The sequence below is a fragment of the Trematosphaeria pertusa genome (genome assembly GCF_010094035.1).
Source record: "Trematosphaeria pertusa strain CBS 122368 unplaced genomic scaffold BU26scaffold_21, whole genome shotgun sequence".
NCBI lineage: Eukaryota > Fungi > Ascomycota > Dothideomycetes > Pleosporales > Trematosphaeriaceae > Trematosphaeria > Trematosphaeria pertusa.
The window spans coordinates 253,328-271,525 of NW_022987232.1; the positions used below are offsets into that span (position 1 = coordinate 253,328).

The window sequence follows — 18,198 nt, forward strand, 5'->3', positions numbered from 1 at the left end:
ATGTGGGCGAACAGCAGCGAACCCGATATGAATGCCACCTAGAAGTAATGCATTATGTCAGTGCAACGGTCCAAGGAGGAGTCACGAAATAAGAGAAGTGAAGCGTGCAGGTGCGACATGTCTTCGATAGAGCGCAATCGCTCTAGTCTCTGAGAAGTGACCACTGACTGAACTTGAAAGAGTATTGGTACAGGAACACATATCATCCGTAATGCAGAGAAGAAGCCCAAACCCTTGATCAGCATCAGCTGGGCATGCAAACGATTCCGCCACTTATCCCTCTTCCTCTCGTGTCCTTATCAATCGGGGAACGGTAATTGTGTTTACATCTTCGACTTGGCCTCGCCCTTGAGCTCCTGGGCCTTGCCCTTGGCTTCGCCGGAGAGTTCGCTGGCCTTGCCCTTCGCCTCACCGGCCATCTCGTTCGCCTGACCTTTCGCTTGACCGGTGGTTTCGGGCATCTTCTGCTTGATGGTCGCCGCGGCTTGCTCTGTTCAACCGAGTTAGTACGACTCTTCGACGTGCGTAGCGTGATCTTTTGCTATAGAGAGATAGGAAATCTAATGAAAGCTGCAGATCCGACGAAGTAAAAACTAACGTCAGTTCTTACGAAAATGAAAGGTTAAGTTCGTACCGCCCTTCTCGATGCCCTTCACAGCGGCATCGGACACTGTCCTGTCGACCTTCTTGGCCGCATCCTTGACGGTCTCGACGGGGCTTTTCCTCACGATGGGAGAGGTGCTGAAGAGGCGGGCCTGGCGGGCGATCTGGGATCGGAACATCGTGTAGATTTCTGGTAATGTGGTTCGCAGTTCGTGGGAAGGAAGGGATTGGGTCGTAGGAGCGGTTCCGGAGATGGATCGGTGTCAATTGGATGAGGCACTTGTTGTCTCGACGAAATCTGAGGGCGGAGAAAGCTTTAAAGGAGCCTGTTGCTTTTTGGATCAGTGCTTCGACATGACGTATATCGAGCATCACAGGCGTGGCTCAATGCGGCTAGTGGATGGCCCAAGCTCCAAGCTCCGCGCACCATCGCGATGTCACTTCCCCGCGTTTCCGAGCTTCAGCGTTAGACAGACATCTCCATGTGAATATGTGTGTACAGCGTTGAAAGGTCATCAATCTTCATTATCCTGCTGCCGTTTGGACAGGTCTCGTTCACGCACAGCTCGTGCCTCGGAGAACCACCTACGAGTACAGCGCTTTCTGCCACCAGCTACACCTTGGACCCGCATTACTATCCCGCACCTCATCGATCCCCGTAATATTCAATTCCAGCACCTTCGCATCTGGCCCGTACATATTGAACTGCCGTATACCCTCCGCCTCTGGCCGGCCCTCTATCGCAAAGCTCGTGATGAACTCTTGCAGCGCGATCGCGATCGTCTGGTTTGTCACCTGAGTCGGAAGGTTTGAGATAGCTCCGCCGGTATAGTAGGTAAAGGCAACGTCAAAGCCATGGAATCCGGGCGGTACAGCGAAGAGATAGGAATAGGTCTTGTTGTTGAAGCCGGTGGAGAGGTAGTTCGTGTTGCAAGTGAAGATTGCTTCACTGACGATGAGACTTGCGCGCGTAAAGTCGTCGGTGTAACCGTAGGATCCGTCATATACCGGAGGGTAGAGGACTTGCGTAATGTAATCGATCGATGGGCCCGGGGCATACGGGAACGTGCCTTGCAAAGCCTCGATGAGGCTTTCGGTGGAGTTGATGTAAGGAGCCGTAAAATAGGTGCCCTCGTTTACATTGTGGCCTACCATCACCCGAACATCCTTATCGAAGCGACCTTGTGCGAGGAGCTGGCCGGGTTGAAGAGGGGCGAAGAGGCCGTCAACCACAGGACCGTAAACGTATCCTCCCCAGCCCGGGTCGTATGCAACCTGCAGATAGTTTGCGCGGATGACGTCTGCAGAAGAGAGTGCCCGGAGATCAGCAAGTGACGAGCTGTTTGTGAGATTCAGAAAGCGTCGGTATGTCTCCTCTTGCTGGAGCTGAGACTGAAGCGGGTCCCATCCAGGAGATTGTGGGACGGCTTGTTGGAACGGGACAGGACCCTTCAAACCACCATAGGCCGTGATTTGATGCATAATGCTTCCGCCGCCTGCACTCTCTCCAATGACGGTGACGCGATCCGGATCACCGCCGAATTGACGAATGTAACTCTGGACCCACTCGAGCGCAAAGCGTTGATCGTAAAGTCCGAGATTGCTGACACCGCCTTCGGCCTGATAAGAAGAACCAGCCAACCATCCCAGAGCACCAAGCCTATAGTTCATAGCCACATAAATGACTTCTCCGCTCGAAACATTCCCCGATGCCGCGAGCAGACCAGCCGGGTTCCGGTATTTGTTTCCGCCAACGTACCCTCCGCCGTATATCCAAACGAGCACTGGAGCACCATAGCCGGAGCCGGCTTGTTGTAGGATTTGCTCTGGTACGAATACATCGAGGAAAAGGCAGTCTTCGGATTCCAAAGGGCCCGGTTCTGGGGCTGTCATATTCGCACTGGCTCCAGGAGGTACGTACGGCGTTGTGACGTTGTCTTCCTCGCCTAGGATAATATTCGTTAGGAATGTAGCGGATAGAGGAGACCATGCGGGACTAGCTTGCGGGCATATTCTTCCGACGTCGCCGTTCCGAATCACCGTCCTATTTTCGATGGGTGCTACGGGTGGTGCGAATCTCAAGTCGCCAACAGGAGCCTGTGCATAGCGAATATTGGAAAAGTTGTAGAATCGCCCCGTTTCCTGTGGCATCATGTTAGGAGCGGTCCCTCAGAGCAGAGGAAGGAAAGAAAGAGGACTTACATTGAACCCAGAAGCCCGGTAGATTTCATAACCCAGGTCGACAATTGGCAGCGAAGTGTTGTGCGCATATACAGCGCTCAGCAGAGCTGCTGCTGCTCCCAAAACGCGGAACATGCTGTGCGATTAGAAATTACAATAGCAATACCGATACTAACTCTTAAGAATATTTGCTTCGGCAACCTCTGCTCAAACCTCTAATCTCCACTATTCTGCAATTATGGAGGAGCAAGACCGTCCGAGAACCAGGCACCAGGCACGGGAGCCCCAGCGCATTTAATCTGGAGCCGTGTCCAGCCCGCCATGATCCTGCCTCGCATCCTTCCAGCTCACCTGCCGTAAACGCCGGCTTCCAAGGCTGTCAATTACGCAAGCCACGAGCCATCCACGCATCAACGGTCGAAAATTTCCCCTCTTCTCACGGTCGGCGGTGTTCCGTTTCCGGTGAGCGATCTGCATTATTGGGCCGGGGTCCTCGGTGCGTCTCTCAGCGCGCAATTCGTCCGCGGGGCTTGTTGCCAGCCTGGCTGTCGTTGTGACACGTTCCTGGCTGGGAAGCCCGCGGCGGCGATGGGTGCGAATGTGGGAACTGCGAGCGATGACGGCAGATCTGGGAAGTAGACCCTTGTTGACGTGTTCAAAGCGGTTTGGTGTGATGTGCACGCGAGTACAGGTGGGCCGGGATGAAAGTGCAGGGTTCCCCAGGATCTCTAGCGTTTGGCCGAGGTACATCTGATAGACTGTGGAATTTGGTGTCAAAACTTCATCTCCTCCGCCGTCACGAATGATGTTCTAGGAGAGATGTTTCCGTCAATTCACGGCGCTGCTTCCTTTCGATTGGATGGTGGTAAGGAGCGGAAATTTCCACACGTCAGCCACCAGCGGCTAGCCTTCGCGCGGTCACCGCGGTCCGCTAGTTCTCTCTACTACCTACACAGTCTATCGGTGCTTGGACCTTAACAGAGAGTCCATGTCCCCAAGTCCTTTCTAGGAGAGCATTGCAGTCTGTAATGCGTCATGGGTACTGGTTTTATCGAGCATGTAGCTCCAGCGCCTATATGAGAGGATGCCCATGAGCAGGCCTGCTCGTGATACTGCCATCCTGGGGAAATACGACCTCTTTCGTATTGTCGGTGCCGATTAAATCCACCCTTCAGCATCTTGGGGATGTGGGGCAGCCTCGCGCCTCGGCACTGCAACGATCCGTCTTCACACGTGCCTCACTACGACCAACAACGACGCGACAACGGTAAGGATGCCCCAACGGGACAATCGAACGACGCCGCTCGATGCAGTGTCCACGGCTTATTTAGATTTAGCTATGGGTGACGACGCTGCCCACCCAAGGAGGTTGAAGTTAATGAAAGAAGCTGAGAATCGCCTAAAGCGTAAAGAAAGCGGTCTCAACAACGCCCTTCAAGTCCATATGACTTTACTCTCCGACTTCGCGACAACTCTTTGCGGTAGGTACTGTTGTGGAAGGGCCCGCAGGGTAAGATATAAGGACACCTAGGCACTAATGAAGGGTCGCAAGAAGACGCTCGTTGCAAAAGGTATGGCTCGGAAAACATATAGACGGTTGGCTCAAGAGGAAGTACGACAAAATTTGAACGACGAAGAGAAGTGGAACCAAGGATTCGAAGAAGACAGTTGAAGGGCGACGTAAGAGCGCTAGAGCTGTTCGGAAACGTCAAAAAAATCCACCCGGCAACCGTTTTCGATGCGGTCATCGAAATTTTTTTTAAAGGAAGACTTCGCAGTTTTCTGCTGGCGAAGTCTCACTGCGGCCAACCAGAAGCCACTTCATTACGAGCTGTGGTTAGCGTATAAGTCACGAGGTCGGATGTAAACTAAGGAGCCGGAAGAATCAACGCCGAATCTTCACACTCCGATTCGCATCTTCGAGGTATACAGAAACTCCAGCGCGTACGATCGGTTTACACGGAGGCATTCGACTAGAGCAATGTTCATTCACTGTCCCCATTTGGCCAATATGAGCGTCATTACGCCGGTCCGACTATCTCTACTATGTCCAAGTTCGCATCCGTTATACGCCTCAGGTGTTGTGCGAGTTTCTTAAATACGCCCTACTTACCCATTATCTCAGTCATTCGATTCCTCAATCTCCCGGTTATCATATACGAACTTCCCTTTTCATCAAACCCACCTTGACGACCCTTTTTGCGACACTTCGCTTTTTCTCTCATAGGACAAAGGATGTCGAAAGAGTCAACAGCAGCTGTCATGCCTTTCCAGAACCACGCCGCATTCCTCGTGGACAAGCAGAACAAGCCGCTCGAAGTGCGGTCTGCCCCGTACACGAAACCCGGGCCGGATGAGTTTGTGATCAGGGCGGCCGCCGTCGTCATCAATCCAGTAGACCTAATCATGCAAGTCGCGGCTAAGCTCGCCTTCAGCTATATTTCTAACCTACATGTGCTCGGGCACGACGTGGCCGGCGAGATCGTAGAGGTTAGCGACAACGTGGATGCCACCCAGTTCAAGGTGGGCGACCGAGTAGTCGGGCACGCGGTGGGTTTCGACAAGAGAAGCAAGGGCGCCCCCGAGGGCGCTTTCCAGGAGTACGTGGTACTGCGAACCAATCTCTCCGCTAAGATTCCCGACTATATTTCCTACGACCGCGCCTGCGTTATTCCCTTGGGCTTCTCAACAGCCGCCTGTGGCCTCTTTCAGAAGGGTACTCTCGCACTCGCGCATCCTAAGACGTCCAAGCCCATCAGCCAGGACAAGACGGTCCTGGTCTGGGGCGGCTCGACCAGTGTTGGCGCCAACGCTATTCAGCTCGCCCGTGCGGCCGGCTACGATGTCACCACCGCATCTCCCAAAAACTTCGAGTTAGCCAAAGAGCTGGGCGCTTCGCAGGCTTTCGACTACAACGATCCCGACACCTCCAACAAGATCATACAGTATTTGAAGGGAAAAACATGCGCGGGCGCACTCTCTATCGGTTGCGGATCGCTGGAGGCGTGCATCACGATCACTGCAGCCCCACAGAGGAACAAGGTTGTGGTGCAATGCAGCGTTCCACTGGTGATGACCCACGCACGACCGGGCATGCTGGGCTTAGTAGGAATGGTCTTTTGGTTTGTCAAGATGGCAATCACAGCGCGGATCAAGGGTGTCTCTACCAAGATGGTCAACGGCAGCGACCTCATGGCCAATGAGGTCAGCCAGGCCTGCTATCCGGATTTCCTTGGCCAGGCTATGTCTGCTGGCCAGTTCGTTCCTAAACCTGATCCCTACGTCGTAGGCCACGGTCTCGAGGCCATTCGGCAGGCATTTGATTACTACCGCAACAACAAGATCTCTGCCTCTAAGCTCGTGGTGACCTTGTAGTAGGAGGGGAAACTGCATGGTGGAACGTCTAGGTCTCGTTCGATACGCGATCGGGATCAATCCGATGTGGAGCTTTAGCTCCCGTCAATTTTGCAATTCTACCTACGAGCGATGAGGGACTCAACGGCAAACCTTGGAGTCCAGCCTGGTACCTTCCTTCGTCCGCGGGTTTTGTTATATCGTCGGCGCTGTTTTTGCTCCTGTATGGGTGTTACCTTCCACGAGGTTCAGTGGTGATCGTCATCTCCAAATCTCCATCTTACCTCCCCTTCTTACCGGCTCATATTCGTTCGCTGAGATGCCCTTAACATTCTGGCTGTCGTCAGGCCGAAACCTTCGACATCATGTCCGGAGCGAGACCACCGGGCGGGAACCATGGCGAAAGTCATCCACCCTTTTCGAGAGAAGGCAAGCAACTACTCCAGGAGCATTCTGAGCTGTCTTGCACCTCTCCGGCTTTTCTGGTGGACCTCTAAAACCGGCGAGACTGGTCGAAAACGCCCACTAATCGAAATCATGTTGCACCCCAAATATCGATGTCTCAAGCGAGGACATGGCGTTTCGTATATTGTTGGGAACGCCATACATGAGCTGATCATGTTACGCAAGTCCTCGGAAAACAGAGATTCGGACGCCTGCTGTCTTTGGATCGAGCGAGGAAAAGGGACTTTACTAAACCCGAACGAGGAACGAAATCTTCAAGTCGACTCCGCAGGGCCATGACCGTTGCGACGTACCGAATTTTTAACAATCTCACGCCGCTGGGCACCACAGGACATTCAACGGACTATCTGCTGCCTTTTTTCCCACGGTTCCCCAGACATGGCTGGTTTGTTACGGGGTTTTCGATCGACTCGCATCATCGCAGTCGCAAGTGTTTGCTGATACCTCGCGGACATAGATAGGCATCGTACTATTTTTCTCGTTCAGGAGAGGGCCGGTATGGGTTTGGAGTTGGTGCTTTTTGGCCACATGGGGAGCGAATGCTGGTGTTTGGATGATGTTGTTTCTTGGGAAGAGGACTAGATGCCACACTTTCCACATTGTGTCGTGTTGAGAGACTGGAAGAGAGGGGGAGTTCATACTGGGATCGGTGTCGCCTTTTTCGAGAAGTCTTCGTGAAACAGGTAAGAGTCTGGCTTTTATTGACTAGTATCCCGGTAGCACCCATGAGAAAGCCCAAACGGATTTTGGAAGGAAGCATGGCCGGTAAGGTTCGTATATTTTGCGTATTCTATCTTCTGCAAGCTATACTCTTCGCTTGTGATTCTTTCCAGAGTCTCTAGCAAGCGTGCTTGAGGCGAATACCGGCTAGAGCTCCTCGGTTTCTTAGCCATGGATCTTGTACATCCCTGTCTCTCGTCCGGAACCCATGGCAGTCGGCTACGTCACTTTCCTCTCGAATCTGACCATATGAGCCACTCGTCTTTGCGTTTTAATGAGCTTGGTTTGGACCACGAGGAAAGGTTCATGCCTTCGTGCTTCCAGGATTTAGAAGAAGCAGAGGAGTTCCATGAGATAGAAATGCCGCATATTTTGGTCGAACGGCAGGGAAGAAGATGGAGAGGGGTTTCGTATTACAGCTCTGAGTGCCGGACCTTAAGCGGAGGGCTACCATGAAGGGGGTAATAAAGTTCTTAGAGCTGAGTCTGAGCTGATCTCTACTCCACCATGCGTGCCGTTTTATATGGCTTAGGAACGAAACACGAACGGTACCGACGTCAGGGTTGCCTCATTCAGTTTAGAACCGCTGATAAGGTTGATGGAGGAATGACTAGATGCAGTGCGCCAGAAGGCCGTTTTTGCGCTTTGTGGACAGGGGTTCTCCATTTCGGGATTCGGCGTCGAATTTTCGAAGAAGTGAAAGAAGGTTCTCCGTATTCAGGGTGTCGAAGAGATTTTGTTGCACTGCGTGGTAGGAGTGAAGAGAAGGATCCTTCAGAAGAAGGGCCAGAAGGGGATCCATACACCTTCGCGAGATCTCGTCTCAACTTCGCGCATGGTGATGAGGAACTGAGCATTCCTGAAACGGAGCAAGCATACGTTTCAAAGTCGACCTCTTGATCTCGGCTCCAGGTCCTCAAGACAGCGTGGAATTGTTCAGTTTCTTGTAGTTCTGGAAACGACCCTTGATAGCCTGGCCCTTTGAGCGTTTCTCTTGACAGCAAAAATGTCGTACAGAATGCTGTTTGTGGACCTCTCTTCCCAGCATGCGGGGGAAATGGCTGGCTTTTGGATACCCTTTCCCAGGGTTAGGGGCATGATTCCGAGCCGTGAGCATTTCAGTTCCCACATAGTTAGCTGCCAGGCTGGATCGTGCAGTGGGGGGGGGAAAGGCTCCATGGAAATAGTAGTACTGCTTTTTCCGGAGAAACAGCCGGAGGGCCTCCATCCAGGGGCTGTTTCGATGTTTTTAGTTTCTCGACGGATGATTGAGCAAGAGAGCGCCTGACGAGAAAAGGAAAAAGCCTTTATATACGATTAGGTGTCAGTTCTTCTGCGTCACATAGCCGGCGGAGGGGTGCTTCTTGGAATGAAGCATACATATGCATCGCATGGCCTTTAATTCCCTTTCCCTGCTCCCGGAAAAAACTTGTAAATGGCACCAAGACTCTCCTGGTCTCAAATCCATGTAACGAATTGAATCGAAGTTTTAGCCTCTCCAGCCAGGCAACATTCTCTTCTGCTCCGGCTATTTTGGAGACATTATATGGAAGTGAAGGGGCTGTAGTCGGTGCCTACGGAGTTGGAAGCCAGCACGGCAACATAGGCTGTGTCTTGTTGGACTTTGGCACCGCATGACCGCTTGCGCGTGCGCTTTTTTTTTTTTCCAAAGGGAGGAGCGCTCCATGACATCGCTTACTCGGAAGTTTTGGGCGGGACAGAGAAGGAACGCCATGGTGAAAGCGATCCCTGTTTTTAGTAGCTCGTCCAGCGAAGTGTGTGGAAGGAGTTTTTGCGAAGAAGCAGCGGAAGGGGGCTGTATAGCCTGTAACCTCTTCTAGCCATCTCGACTAACCGTTCCTAGTACTTCGCAAGCACGCCTGGTGTTCGGACCGGACGGCTTTTGTTTCATAGACACAGGGAAGAACGGCGGAAGAGACATTTCCCTTCCCCTTAGCAGCTCTAGGAATCCATCAACGTCGAGCTTATCAATCCCGGAACGATGCGCCAACTTCCGGAACGAGACCCATCTGACGATTGGTACTTCGCTTTTGGAGAGCCGAAGTCCCCGGGCTATGTCCTCTGAGTGGTTGTGATTTTGGTCTTTCGCCAAAAACATTCCCTGGTCGTAGAAGACTTTTTGAGCCCTGGCTTTTATGCGCTCTTTGATGTGGATATTCTGGTGAAGTCTCTCCAGTACCGCACGGAGATAGGAGTCTGCATTTGGTTGCTACTTCGCAGAGTCACGGCATGAACGCCGAATTGTCAGGTTTGAGGCCGCAAAGGGGAGTGTAAAGGGCTTGACGACAGACGAGTCCCATGGCGTTTTCATGATCAAAGTTTTTAGAAGATGCAGCGAAGCAACACCATAATGCTTGAACGGATTGATTTTAGTGATTTGCCAATGCAAGTGCGTGCAGCGCAGACTTCGTGGATAAAGCGCGGAAGGAGTTTATACACGCGCAGATCCATCTAATGCTGCTTCCATCCTCCCATGGAAAGGCCCCTTCAGTCCCCCTACTCTTCTCGACAGACATACAGGGTGTTGTGTAGCGCTTTGGGGCGACTCTCCAAGCCCATCATATGCATCAATCTCACTTTCGAAACCGAGCAGCTAGCCTCATTACGCACTTTCAACTTTCGTGAACCAGGGCGGCACCATGACACTGGAGTCTTGGGATTTGAGAACCCATCGATCTGTCCTGTTGACCTTTTAGAAAACAGGGGACCGGTCCATGATTGGGATGCCTTGGATTCTAGAGCACGCGGAGGAGGATCTCCATGGAAGGTCCGCTGGTTGCATTTTAGCGAATACCCGAGTATGGCTGTATGTAGAGGATTTCTCTGGAGGGGGGATCGAGGGCGTTTATATACCCACCGACCATCTTATTGCTTGCTCAACGCAACCATTCAACGCACATCTCATTCTTTCGCATGGGCGAAAACGTGTGCGCGTTTCAGGCTGAATCTTCGATCTTCGATCTTCTTCTTCTCTCCACTCCACTCCACTCGGAGGCATGTATCCTCTCGAGTATTCCTTTCAGAACGCGGTCCAAGCCATTAGAGTCATTACAGCGTTTTTAAGGCCCGCTCGACCTTCATACCGTAGTTTTGTGGAATCTTCTGGGAAGCGCGAAACGCGCTGGGACAGGACATTACAACGCGGCGAAGCGCCTTTGAGCCGCAGGACAGCCAAGGATGCGTGGTTTTAGGGGCGGACGAGGATTCTCCATGGAAAGGTGCCATATCGGTCTTTAGCGGTCCCAGAGGAGGGACTCCATGAAAATTAGCTCGGAGGGGTTTTAGTGGGTGCCTGAAGGACTGATGTACAAAGAAGACTCCGTCGACGGAGCTGTGGAGGAGGTTTATATACGCACAGAACAGTCTGAAGCCGCTCCGGCTCGGTCGTCGCAACGCTCAGGTATTTGGTATATGATACATATGTACAGCAGCATGCTTTACTCCTCGCGAATGAGGATATTCATACAGCAACAATACTCCCCCTAAAGTCCTGTATACTACCTCTTAAACCAAGCCGCCAACTCCCTCCTCAACGCCTCCTCGCTGCGCCCCACAACCGAAATCCCCCTTTCCACGCACGCTCTTTGTATCTCTTTACTCTCCAAAGCCTGCCACCCGCCATCCCTCTCAATCAACCCGTCATCCTTCCTCAAATACTCCACCTTCTTCCTCAAAGCCCACTTCAACAGCGCTTTTGGCGGTGTCAAAAACAGCCTATCCCATATCCCAGAATGGCAGTCCAATCGTGTCGAAAGCGTGAGCAGTGTGTACAAATCCATCTTCCGTACCTCTTCTAGCCTCAACGTCTGCGGACGCACAAGCCCAGTAGGCGTAGTCCCCGGCTTTCTGTCTCTAGCAACAAGCCGCGCAGCGTCCATCGCGAGTCTCCTCTCCCTCTCCTTCCTCCTTATTTCCTTTTTATGCAGTCCTCGTCTGACTTGCGCCGGAATGCGGCAAGGCTCCGGAATCAAGGGCGTGACATACAGCGCAATGACCGGCGTCCACTCCCCAAGCACCAGCACAATCGCCGCGAACGCAGGCAATCTCCAGATGTCCGCCCTGCTCCTCCGCACAATCTGCCATTCTGCCCTCGTGAGGGCCTGCTCTCTACTCGAAGACGGAGCCTTTGCGGCTTTCTCGCGGAGCGATTTTGCCAGGCGAGCGGTTGCGCGTACGTTCCGTATCCCGTCCTTGTAGAAAGTGATGTATGCCCTTCCCGTCCGCCACAGATAGCTGATATAGCCTTGCCCCTGCTTGCGTGCCGGGACGTGTAGCTCGGGAGCATGAGTCTCCGGCGGCGGGTTGACTTTCGCGCGGACTTGCGGGATGGGGACGTTGGAGGACGGCGACTTTGCGGGAACGTTAATCTTGGGATTCGTGGGCGTAGAGGGTTTTAGAGCTGTCACTGCGGAGGACGCATGGCGTATGATGATTTGTGAAGTATGCGTGGGTATTCGGGGAGGTGTGCGAGAGCGATGATAGCAACTCGTCGAAGGCGCAATGAATGCGCGAAGGTAGTGAAGATCACGGCGGCATTGCAGCGACGGAACTCGTTTGTTGGCGCGGGCTGGTATCGCAAAGAAAGATATTGACGGCCGTGGATTCATGAGGACGGCGTACATGTATAGAGGAAGAAGAATTTCAAATGTTCAAAGGCGCATCCAGAAAATTGGGAGACGCGGTGTCATCGGAACGCGCGAATGCGCTATACCAGATTCGGAATAATAGTGATCTCATCACAAGGTTAAATGTTAAATGATAGAGTTGACTTCTATTCCAAAAGCCTAATGCAACGTTGGACGTGTCACATCGCTCTGTGCCCAGGAACCTATCCTTTCATCTCATATGTACGTCTCGTGAGGGAATAAGCAACCCTAGAACAATGCTAGAAATACATCCATGTATTCCGCCAACGCCTCGCAAAAGAACATGACAGAAAGAACAGTCAGAGGCAAACAAGGCACTCTCCAGCGGCAGAGCATGCATCACCCTCTTCACCGATTCGACCAGGAAACCAAACGACGTCTTCGGCAGCAGAGCACTGATCCTCTCCGCCGACTTTGATCGGAAAACCAAAGAACCTCGGTATGCTTGTGGGCAAGAGCCATAGGTCCAGGAAGTCCGTTAGCCAGAGCTAGGACATAAAATCGTTGAAGTGGCGTCTAGAGCGCTGCTTTTGACAATGGCCGGGATCAAAAACCGAAAAGCTAAGCAAGCTGATACCGCAGCATGGTCGGAAGTTCGTCCTGCTTGCAAATGAATCTTATTCCGGCAAGTATTGATAGTAGCCAACGTCGAACGGCGATTAGAGGCAGAGCCACTAGCTTGGGTGGAATCGGGTAAAGCGAAGAACCAAGCAATAGAAGTCTTGGGAGACCCCTGGCAGGCGGCTGCCAGCCACATATAGCAGAGACGATTTCAACGCTGGTACTTCGCCAACTGAGCCATGATCTCATTCATGTCTGGCTGACTTTGAGGAGGTGCCTGAGTGGGAGTATGGACAGGCGGAGCAGCTGGTTGAGCGGGGATTTGGCCTCCAAGAAGCGAACCTAGCGCTGGATTCTGATAAGGATTGGGATATGAGTAAGGGGGTTGCGATGGTGCGGTATAAGCAGGAGCCTGTGCCGGAGTAGATATTGATCCCAGCAGGCGGGCGAGATCAGGGGCATGTGCCGCAGATGGAGGTTGCGGAGTCTGGCTGGTGCTGTTATTCCCAGACATGGCGCCTAGAAGCTGTGATAGACCATTTGGATCAAGCGAGGATATAAGGCTCGAAAGATTGGGATTGGAGGCGTTAGTCGGCGTAGGAAGAGCGTAAGGATTAGCTAGAGGCGGCCCGCCGTAGCTGTGAGCGTATGGAGCCGGAGCGGGCGCGGGCGGTTGCACCGGTTGGTAGCTGGCCTGCTTTGCGTTCACGACGAGCGCAGCGGCAGTCGCCGGATCCAGATCAGCGTATTCTGCGAACAGTCAGCCCAACTCTCGGACGCGACAACAAGGCTTGCTACGAGCTGAGATACGTTACTTACCGTTGAATTGGACATTGTTGGCGCCGCCTCTTCGATCAAAGATCTGTATATTGATCTTGCCCTTAGCCAAAGACGCCGTATTCAATCTAACAATCGCTAGCACCCCCTCTACAATCTGCCTCCGAACAACGGCTGCTTCATCAAGGCGAGGGCTCATGATGAGCACATCAATGCGGAGGGCTGAATTTCGAAAGGTATCTTCAACCCATCGAATGAAATCCCGTGGTAGTCCTTCGTTGACAACTAGAACCTGTACATCTGGGACCTCATGTGGAGCTCTTGGGGGAAGCGGAAGCTCGTCGGAAGGACCATGACGGGGTGACGGACTCCTGTATCGCCGTGGCGATCGTGATCTGCTCCGCCGCCGTCTGTCGTACCTCTCGGGGCTCCTCTCCCTTCCGCGAAAGCCACGCCCGCCACGGGGCGACGGTGACCGGATGGAACGGTAGTCGTCTCGGAAACGTCTATTGTCTCTGTCTCGAGGCGACATTGAATTCTGATTCCCACCATATCGATCATTCCTCGACATAGGCCCAGTCCCTCCACGGGTGTAGTCTGGCGAACGGGAGCGCCGGCGCGCACCGTTATTTCGGTCGGCCTCCGGTTTCTTCGTATTCCGTTGCGGTTTGGATATCTCGAGATCTAACTCTGTTAGACTCACGTACTAAGGGAAGCAACAATTACTTACGCATTTTTCTACCACGCACAGCTTGTCCCTGTTCCGCTTGTAATGCCCTGTAGCAAGACTCTGAGTCCAGGAATTGTACGAAGCCATATGCCTGCTTTATCGATATTTGGGCGAGTCTGCCGTGTCTGTAAAATCGGTGGAAGATGTCGCGCTTGGTAACTTTCTCTGTTGGAAGGTTGCCTGAAACATGTTAGCCGTGCTTTCCACACAAGGAGATGGTCCCTGCTCACCAATAAAGAGACGGGATCCCATCGGAAACTGATCCCACTGCCCCTCCGTGACAAATCTCCTTTCCTGATCCAAAAAGTCCTCATACAACTTGTTGATTTCCGGCGGCCAACGCTGGTCTTCATCGTCTGGTGTCGCACTACGCTGCAGATCGACCGACTGTCGTTGACCGTATACCGGAGTGCTAGGGCTGAGGTTTGACCGGGTCGCAGATTGATCTGGTCCCCCACCTCGGAAATTCAAAGGCTGCAATTGAGCAGAACCGCGGTGTGCACTATGGGGATGATATGACCTGATGTCATCGTTCGGATTATAATTGGGGTGCGTCGCGGGTTTCTCTTGTGGCGGAGGTCGAGGGGGGAGGTTCGGGGCCGCGGGAAGCGACGAGGCGGGCGTGCCACCCTGGGATGGGGCGGGCTGCGGAGGTATTGCAGGAGCGGCATATCGATCAGAGGGACCTTTGGTCGACGTGGGAGATAGGCTGTCCAGTAATGCTTGAACGTCGATGCTGCCGACACCGTTGGATTGAAGCTGAGGATGATCACCCAGAGCAGACTGGGCTGAATATTGCTGGGTGGCATACGCATTGGCATCATGGGAATACGGGTACGCAGAGCGATTCTCTGGGGTGGGCGCAAAGTTCGCGTCACTGAAGGATGATGCGGATGGCTGTTGTGCAGTGAAATTCTGGATTGAGGCTGTATCTTGCGTCTGCACACCCACTGCGCTGCCGTACGCCGTTGGCTGCGAATAGCCAGCCGGCGTAGCGCCTACAGAGCCCGGCGCTGACGCATTCTGGTAATTAGGGACGGTCTGTTGTTCGGCGTAGTACGACGTGGTGGACTGCGCGCTCGGCGTCTGCGTCTGCTGCGGATATGACTGATACGAAGCCGGGGTGCCGATGCTGAGCGCAGGCTCACTGAGCATGGGGTCCATCTGCTTCTCGAGGATAGGGATGTTCGAGGGCGAAGGATAGTGGAGGGGCTTCGGCGACTCGGGCGTCAGGGAATTGCCGCCAATGTGTTCAGCTTCCTCTGGTGGACTGGATATCATGTATGCTAAGCCACGGCGCAGAGCGCGTTTACAGACGGGCCACAAGGGGAGGGTGCACCCAAGGCATCTACACAGCGCTGCGCGCAGCAAGGCGACAGCACTGACGGCGGTTGCACGCGCGGGGGAGGCCGAAGCGGGGTGGTCCTCTGTCCTGTATGCGAGCAGCAGTGATCAGTAAGTGCAACAATGTCCCGTTAGAAGCAGACGGGGCGGCAAGGGCACACGACGAGGGTGGGATGCGAAAGAGTAGGCGGGAATGCAGTGAGTATGTGAGTATGCGGCTCTGGTAAGAGTGGCAAGGGCCGTGGGCGGCGAACGGGAAATGGCCGCTGCTGTTGGGAGGTGAAGTGGTGGGGAGAGAGAACGTCCACGAGGCACAGGCTGCCAACGCCAATTTTTCGAGGCTTGTCCGGCGAGCGGCTTATGTAATCCACCTTCTAGTCCAGCGGCAGCTTAGCTTGCCCTTCGATCTAACGGGATTGCATCACGCGTTCATCATGCTGCGTATTTCTACGCATTGCCTTCACCTTCCTCCGACCGCACGCCCGTGGCTAGCTGTAGCGAGCATCCGCCGTTTTGCCTCTGGGAAAAGCAGAACCAACGCGCGCGAAGAAGACCTCCAAGCCGCGCGCAAGTGGCTGGATCAGCTGCACGCAGACACTATCCCGAAGAGCATAGGCGAATTGACCTTCAGCAGGTCTTCCGGTCCCGGCGGGCAGAATGTTAACAAGTATGCTTTCACGATGGTAGCTCAAACCGCCGCTAAGTATGTACAAGAGTGAATTCGAAGGCTACATTGAAAGTGCCTCTTGATGCCTTGCTACAACACGTGCCCAGCGCGCTCCACGATGAACTCAGGAGCTCTCGCTATGTCGCTGCTCGATCCGATGCGATCATCATACAAGCCGACGACAGCCGTAAGCAGAACGATAATGCACATAGCTGCTATAAGAGGCTGTACGAAGCTATCGTGGATGCGGGGCGCGGAGCGATACCGGGCGAGACGTCGGCCGAGCAAGCGCAGCGCGTAAAGCAACTGTGAGCTAACTCGGTTCATCGGCGAATCTATACTGACAGCACCAGACAAAAGTCTGATAACGAGCGACGGCTGAAGACGAAGAGGCAACGCGGCGCCAGGAAGAGCTCAAGGAGGAGCCGGGGTGATGATTGAGCTGCAGGAAGCAAGGCAGGGGTATCTGCACGGGTAGGGTATGCGATAACCATCTTATCTACTGAGAGATGGCAATATCTTGGGGATGGCCGGCATATGGATCTGAGAGCTATCAAAGCTCCTCGCATCGAGGAGGATATTCGTCAGGCTTGGCCAAAGTAGGGCAAAGTGTCCTTGCTGACTCAGGTGTCCAAGGAGGAATGGAGCCGCTGAAGCTCCTCATTTGTACCCCACTGCTTCATGTTCGCTCGAATCAACCGACCCGCGTCCTCCTTCTTCCCCTCTTTTCGTAGTGTTTTGACGAGTGCAACTATAGCATCCCCCGATCCTGTCGTGGCTTCTTCTAGAGCGCGAGAAAAGGATCGGAGTCTCGCCGTGAGAACTTTTTGGACGGCCGGATCAAGATCGTAGGCCGCTCGGAGATGCAACAGGATCTCTCGGACTGCTGTCTCGGATAGGTGGCGTTTATAGCTTGGGTGCACTTGGACCGCTGAGTTCAACTGATCCAACGCATCTCGCAGAACGGCAGGAAACGCGGGCGACGCTGGTTCAATGTCGAATAGTCGTCGACGGAAAGCACATGCAACTGTGTGAACGGCCTGCGGGGAGTTCTGCTGGAGATGATCCAGAACATGCCGAAGAATCTTGCTGATGCATGGTACCTGGTCGAACTCCGCAAACATATTGAAGAACTTCTCCGCGAGTGCGGAGTCACTCTTGAACTGCTTCATCGCGGAGTCAAAGACGGCGATTGGGATGGCTCCGGTCAATATGGGTGCAGAGGCTAGATTCTGGAGTGCCACCTCGTCAACCCCATCCTCCTTCCTTAGGCTTGGATTGACGTCTTCAGCCGTAATGTCCGGAAGAGCAATCATATCTGCATCTTCACCTTCCTCAGCCAGCGTCTTTGTTCGATCCACGTCCAGTCCCAGTATTCTCCTACGACCTGCAATCTTGGCCACATAGATCATCTCCAGTTTCGCATACTCTAGCCAAAGAACTTCCGAGTTCTTGCAAAATCTTAGTCCCCTCTGCAAATAGCTTCGCGCATCCGTGATATCCGCCTGGGTGTCCATAAAGTAGTTCGCGGCGTAGATCCAGAGGTCCGGGTTTGTGGGATGTAACCGAACCACGTTCGTGAAGATCTCGCTGAGTCTCTTGAATGCTTTCTCCTTGCGCGCAAACTCAATATACTGCATCCAAAGCGTCAGATCGCCGGAAAATTTCCTCGTCCCACGGTTGTAGATGGCGTATATGGTGCGCTGGCCGCTCCCCTTGTATCGTACGCCCAGCCTCTTAATGCGCTTGCGACGCAGCGCGTCCACATTCTTCTCGAATTCGATGTATAGCATGTAATCGGAGGGATGTGACCCTCTGGCATTGACGATGTGCTCGAAATCTGACCGCTTCTTCGCTATTGCGCTGATTTCTTCCTGTGGGGTGTTAGTGGGCGATTACTTAGTAGAGAAATTCGTACCCACTCTTGTAAAGATCTTCTTTCGCTCAAGCTCATTGAGCTCCTCGGCCGACTGCTCGAGGTAGAAGCGCGCCTTGTCGCTCGGGCCCGCCATGGTTGTGGTTTGGTGTGCTGTTCGAAAAAGTTCGAGAAGTTCAGAAAGTGCTCGCGTAAAGTTGCCGCCCTAGAGCGGGGTTTCCTCGGCCCGCAACCGCCGCGAATCCCTGCAACG

At 53.4% G+C, this 18,198-nt stretch overlaps 7 protein-coding genes across 7 annotated transcripts; 2 read left to right on the plus strand and 5 right to left on the minus strand.

The window, feature by feature from the left end:
- Window positions 1-56: 56 nt before the first annotated feature.
- BU26DRAFT_524655 (uncharacterized protein) lies at window positions 57-820 on the minus strand. Its single transcript, XM_033830331.1, has 2 exons — window positions 635-820; window positions 57-490 (listed from the first exon to the last, which is right to left on the minus strand). The coding sequence occupies exons 1-2, from the start codon at window positions 780-782 to the stop codon at window positions 324-326; spliced, it is 315 nt and encodes a 104-aa protein (XP_033677018.1). The 5' UTR covers window positions 783-820; the 3' UTR covers window positions 57-323.
- Window positions 821-1,087: 267 nt separating this feature from the next.
- Window positions 1,088-3,122, minus strand: BU26DRAFT_524656 (alpha/beta-hydrolase). The gene is made up of 2 exons (XM_033830332.1): window positions 2,806-3,122; window positions 1,088-2,745 (listed from the first exon to the last, which is right to left on the minus strand). The coding sequence occupies exons 1-2, from the start codon at window positions 2,917-2,919 to the stop codon at window positions 1,189-1,191; spliced, it is 1,671 nt and encodes a 556-aa protein (XP_033677019.1). The 5' UTR covers window positions 2,920-3,122; the 3' UTR covers window positions 1,088-1,188.
- Window positions 3,123-5,046: 1,924 nt separating this feature from the next.
- BU26DRAFT_439477 (putative alcohol dehydrogenase) lies at window positions 5,047-6,159 on the plus strand (the record flags this gene model as incomplete). The annotated part of the gene is made up of 1 exon (XM_033824342.1): window positions 5,047-6,159. The coding sequence occupies one exon, from the start codon at window positions 5,047-5,049 to the stop codon at window positions 6,157-6,159; it is 1,113 nt and encodes a 370-aa protein (XP_033677020.1).
- A 4,559-nt stretch (window positions 6,160-10,718) lies between these two features.
- BU26DRAFT_524658 (uncharacterized protein) lies at window positions 10,719-11,981 on the minus strand. The gene has a single exon (XM_033830333.1). The coding sequence runs from the start codon at window positions 11,964-11,966 to the stop codon at window positions 10,842-10,844; it is 1,125 nt and encodes a 374-aa protein (XP_033677021.1). The 5' UTR covers window positions 11,967-11,981; the 3' UTR covers window positions 10,719-10,841.
- A 457-nt stretch (window positions 11,982-12,438) lies between these two features.
- Window positions 12,439-15,339, minus strand: BU26DRAFT_584923 (uncharacterized protein; the record flags this gene model as incomplete). The annotated part of the gene is made up of 4 exons (XM_033834619.1): window positions 12,439-13,301; window positions 13,371-14,018; window positions 14,059-14,238; window positions 14,289-15,339. 4 exons carry the CDS (start codon window positions 15,337-15,339, stop codon window positions 12,763-12,765), a joined length of 2,418 nt encoding a protein of 805 aa, XP_033677022.1. The 3' UTR covers window positions 12,439-12,762.
- A 482-nt stretch (window positions 15,340-15,821) lies between these two features.
- BU26DRAFT_524660 (uncharacterized protein) lies at window positions 15,822-16,812 on the plus strand. The gene is made up of 3 exons (XM_033830334.1): window positions 15,822-16,069; window positions 16,117-16,377; window positions 16,423-16,812. The coding sequence occupies exons 1-3, from the start codon at window positions 15,837-15,839 to the stop codon at window positions 16,508-16,510; spliced, it is 582 nt and encodes a 193-aa protein (XP_033677023.1). The 5' UTR covers window positions 15,822-15,836; the 3' UTR covers window positions 16,511-16,812.
- BU26DRAFT_535000 (uncharacterized protein) lies at window positions 16,693-18,081 on the minus strand (the record flags this gene model as incomplete). The annotated part of the gene is made up of 2 exons (XM_033831244.1): window positions 16,693-17,943; window positions 17,992-18,081. 2 exons carry the CDS (start codon window positions 18,079-18,081, stop codon window positions 16,693-16,695), a joined length of 1,341 nt encoding a protein of 446 aa, XP_033677024.1.
- Window positions 18,082-18,198: the final 117 nt, after the last annotated feature.

Excerpts from the sequence above, each read along its gene's own strand:
- BU26DRAFT_524658 (XM_033830333.1), bottom strand. The coding sequence starts at position 11,966 with ATGTACGCCGTCCTCATGAATCCACGGCCGTCAATATCTTTCTTTGCG.
- BU26DRAFT_524655 (XM_033830331.1), bottom strand. The coding sequence starts at position 782 with ATGTTCCGATCCCAGATCGCCCGCCAGGCCCGCCTCTTCAGCACCTCT. Across the intron at positions 491-634 it reads GAAGGGCATCGAGAAGGGCG|AGCAAGCCGCGGCGACCATC; the intron begins GTACGAACTTAA and ends TCGGTTGAACAG.
- BU26DRAFT_524656 (XM_033830332.1), bottom strand. The coding sequence starts at position 2,919 with ATGTTCCGCGTTTTGGGAGCAGCAGCAGCTCTGCTGAGCGCTGTATAT. Across the intron at positions 2,746-2,805 it reads ACCGGGCTTCTGGGTTCAAT|GAAACGGGGCGATTCTACAA; the intron begins GTAAGTCCTCTT and ends ATGATGCCACAG.
- BU26DRAFT_524660 (XM_033830334.1), top strand. The coding sequence starts at position 15,837 with ATGCTGCGTATTTCTACGCATTGCCTTCACCTTCCTCCGACCGCACGC. Across the intron at positions 16,070-16,116 it reads GGCGGGCAGAATGTTAACAA|AGTGAATTCGAAGGCTACAT; the intron begins GTATGCTTTCAC and ends AGTATGTACAAG. Across the intron at positions 16,378-16,422 it reads GCGCAGCGCGTAAAGCAACT|ACAAAAGTCTGATAACGAGC; the intron begins GTGAGCTAACTC and ends TGACAGCACCAG.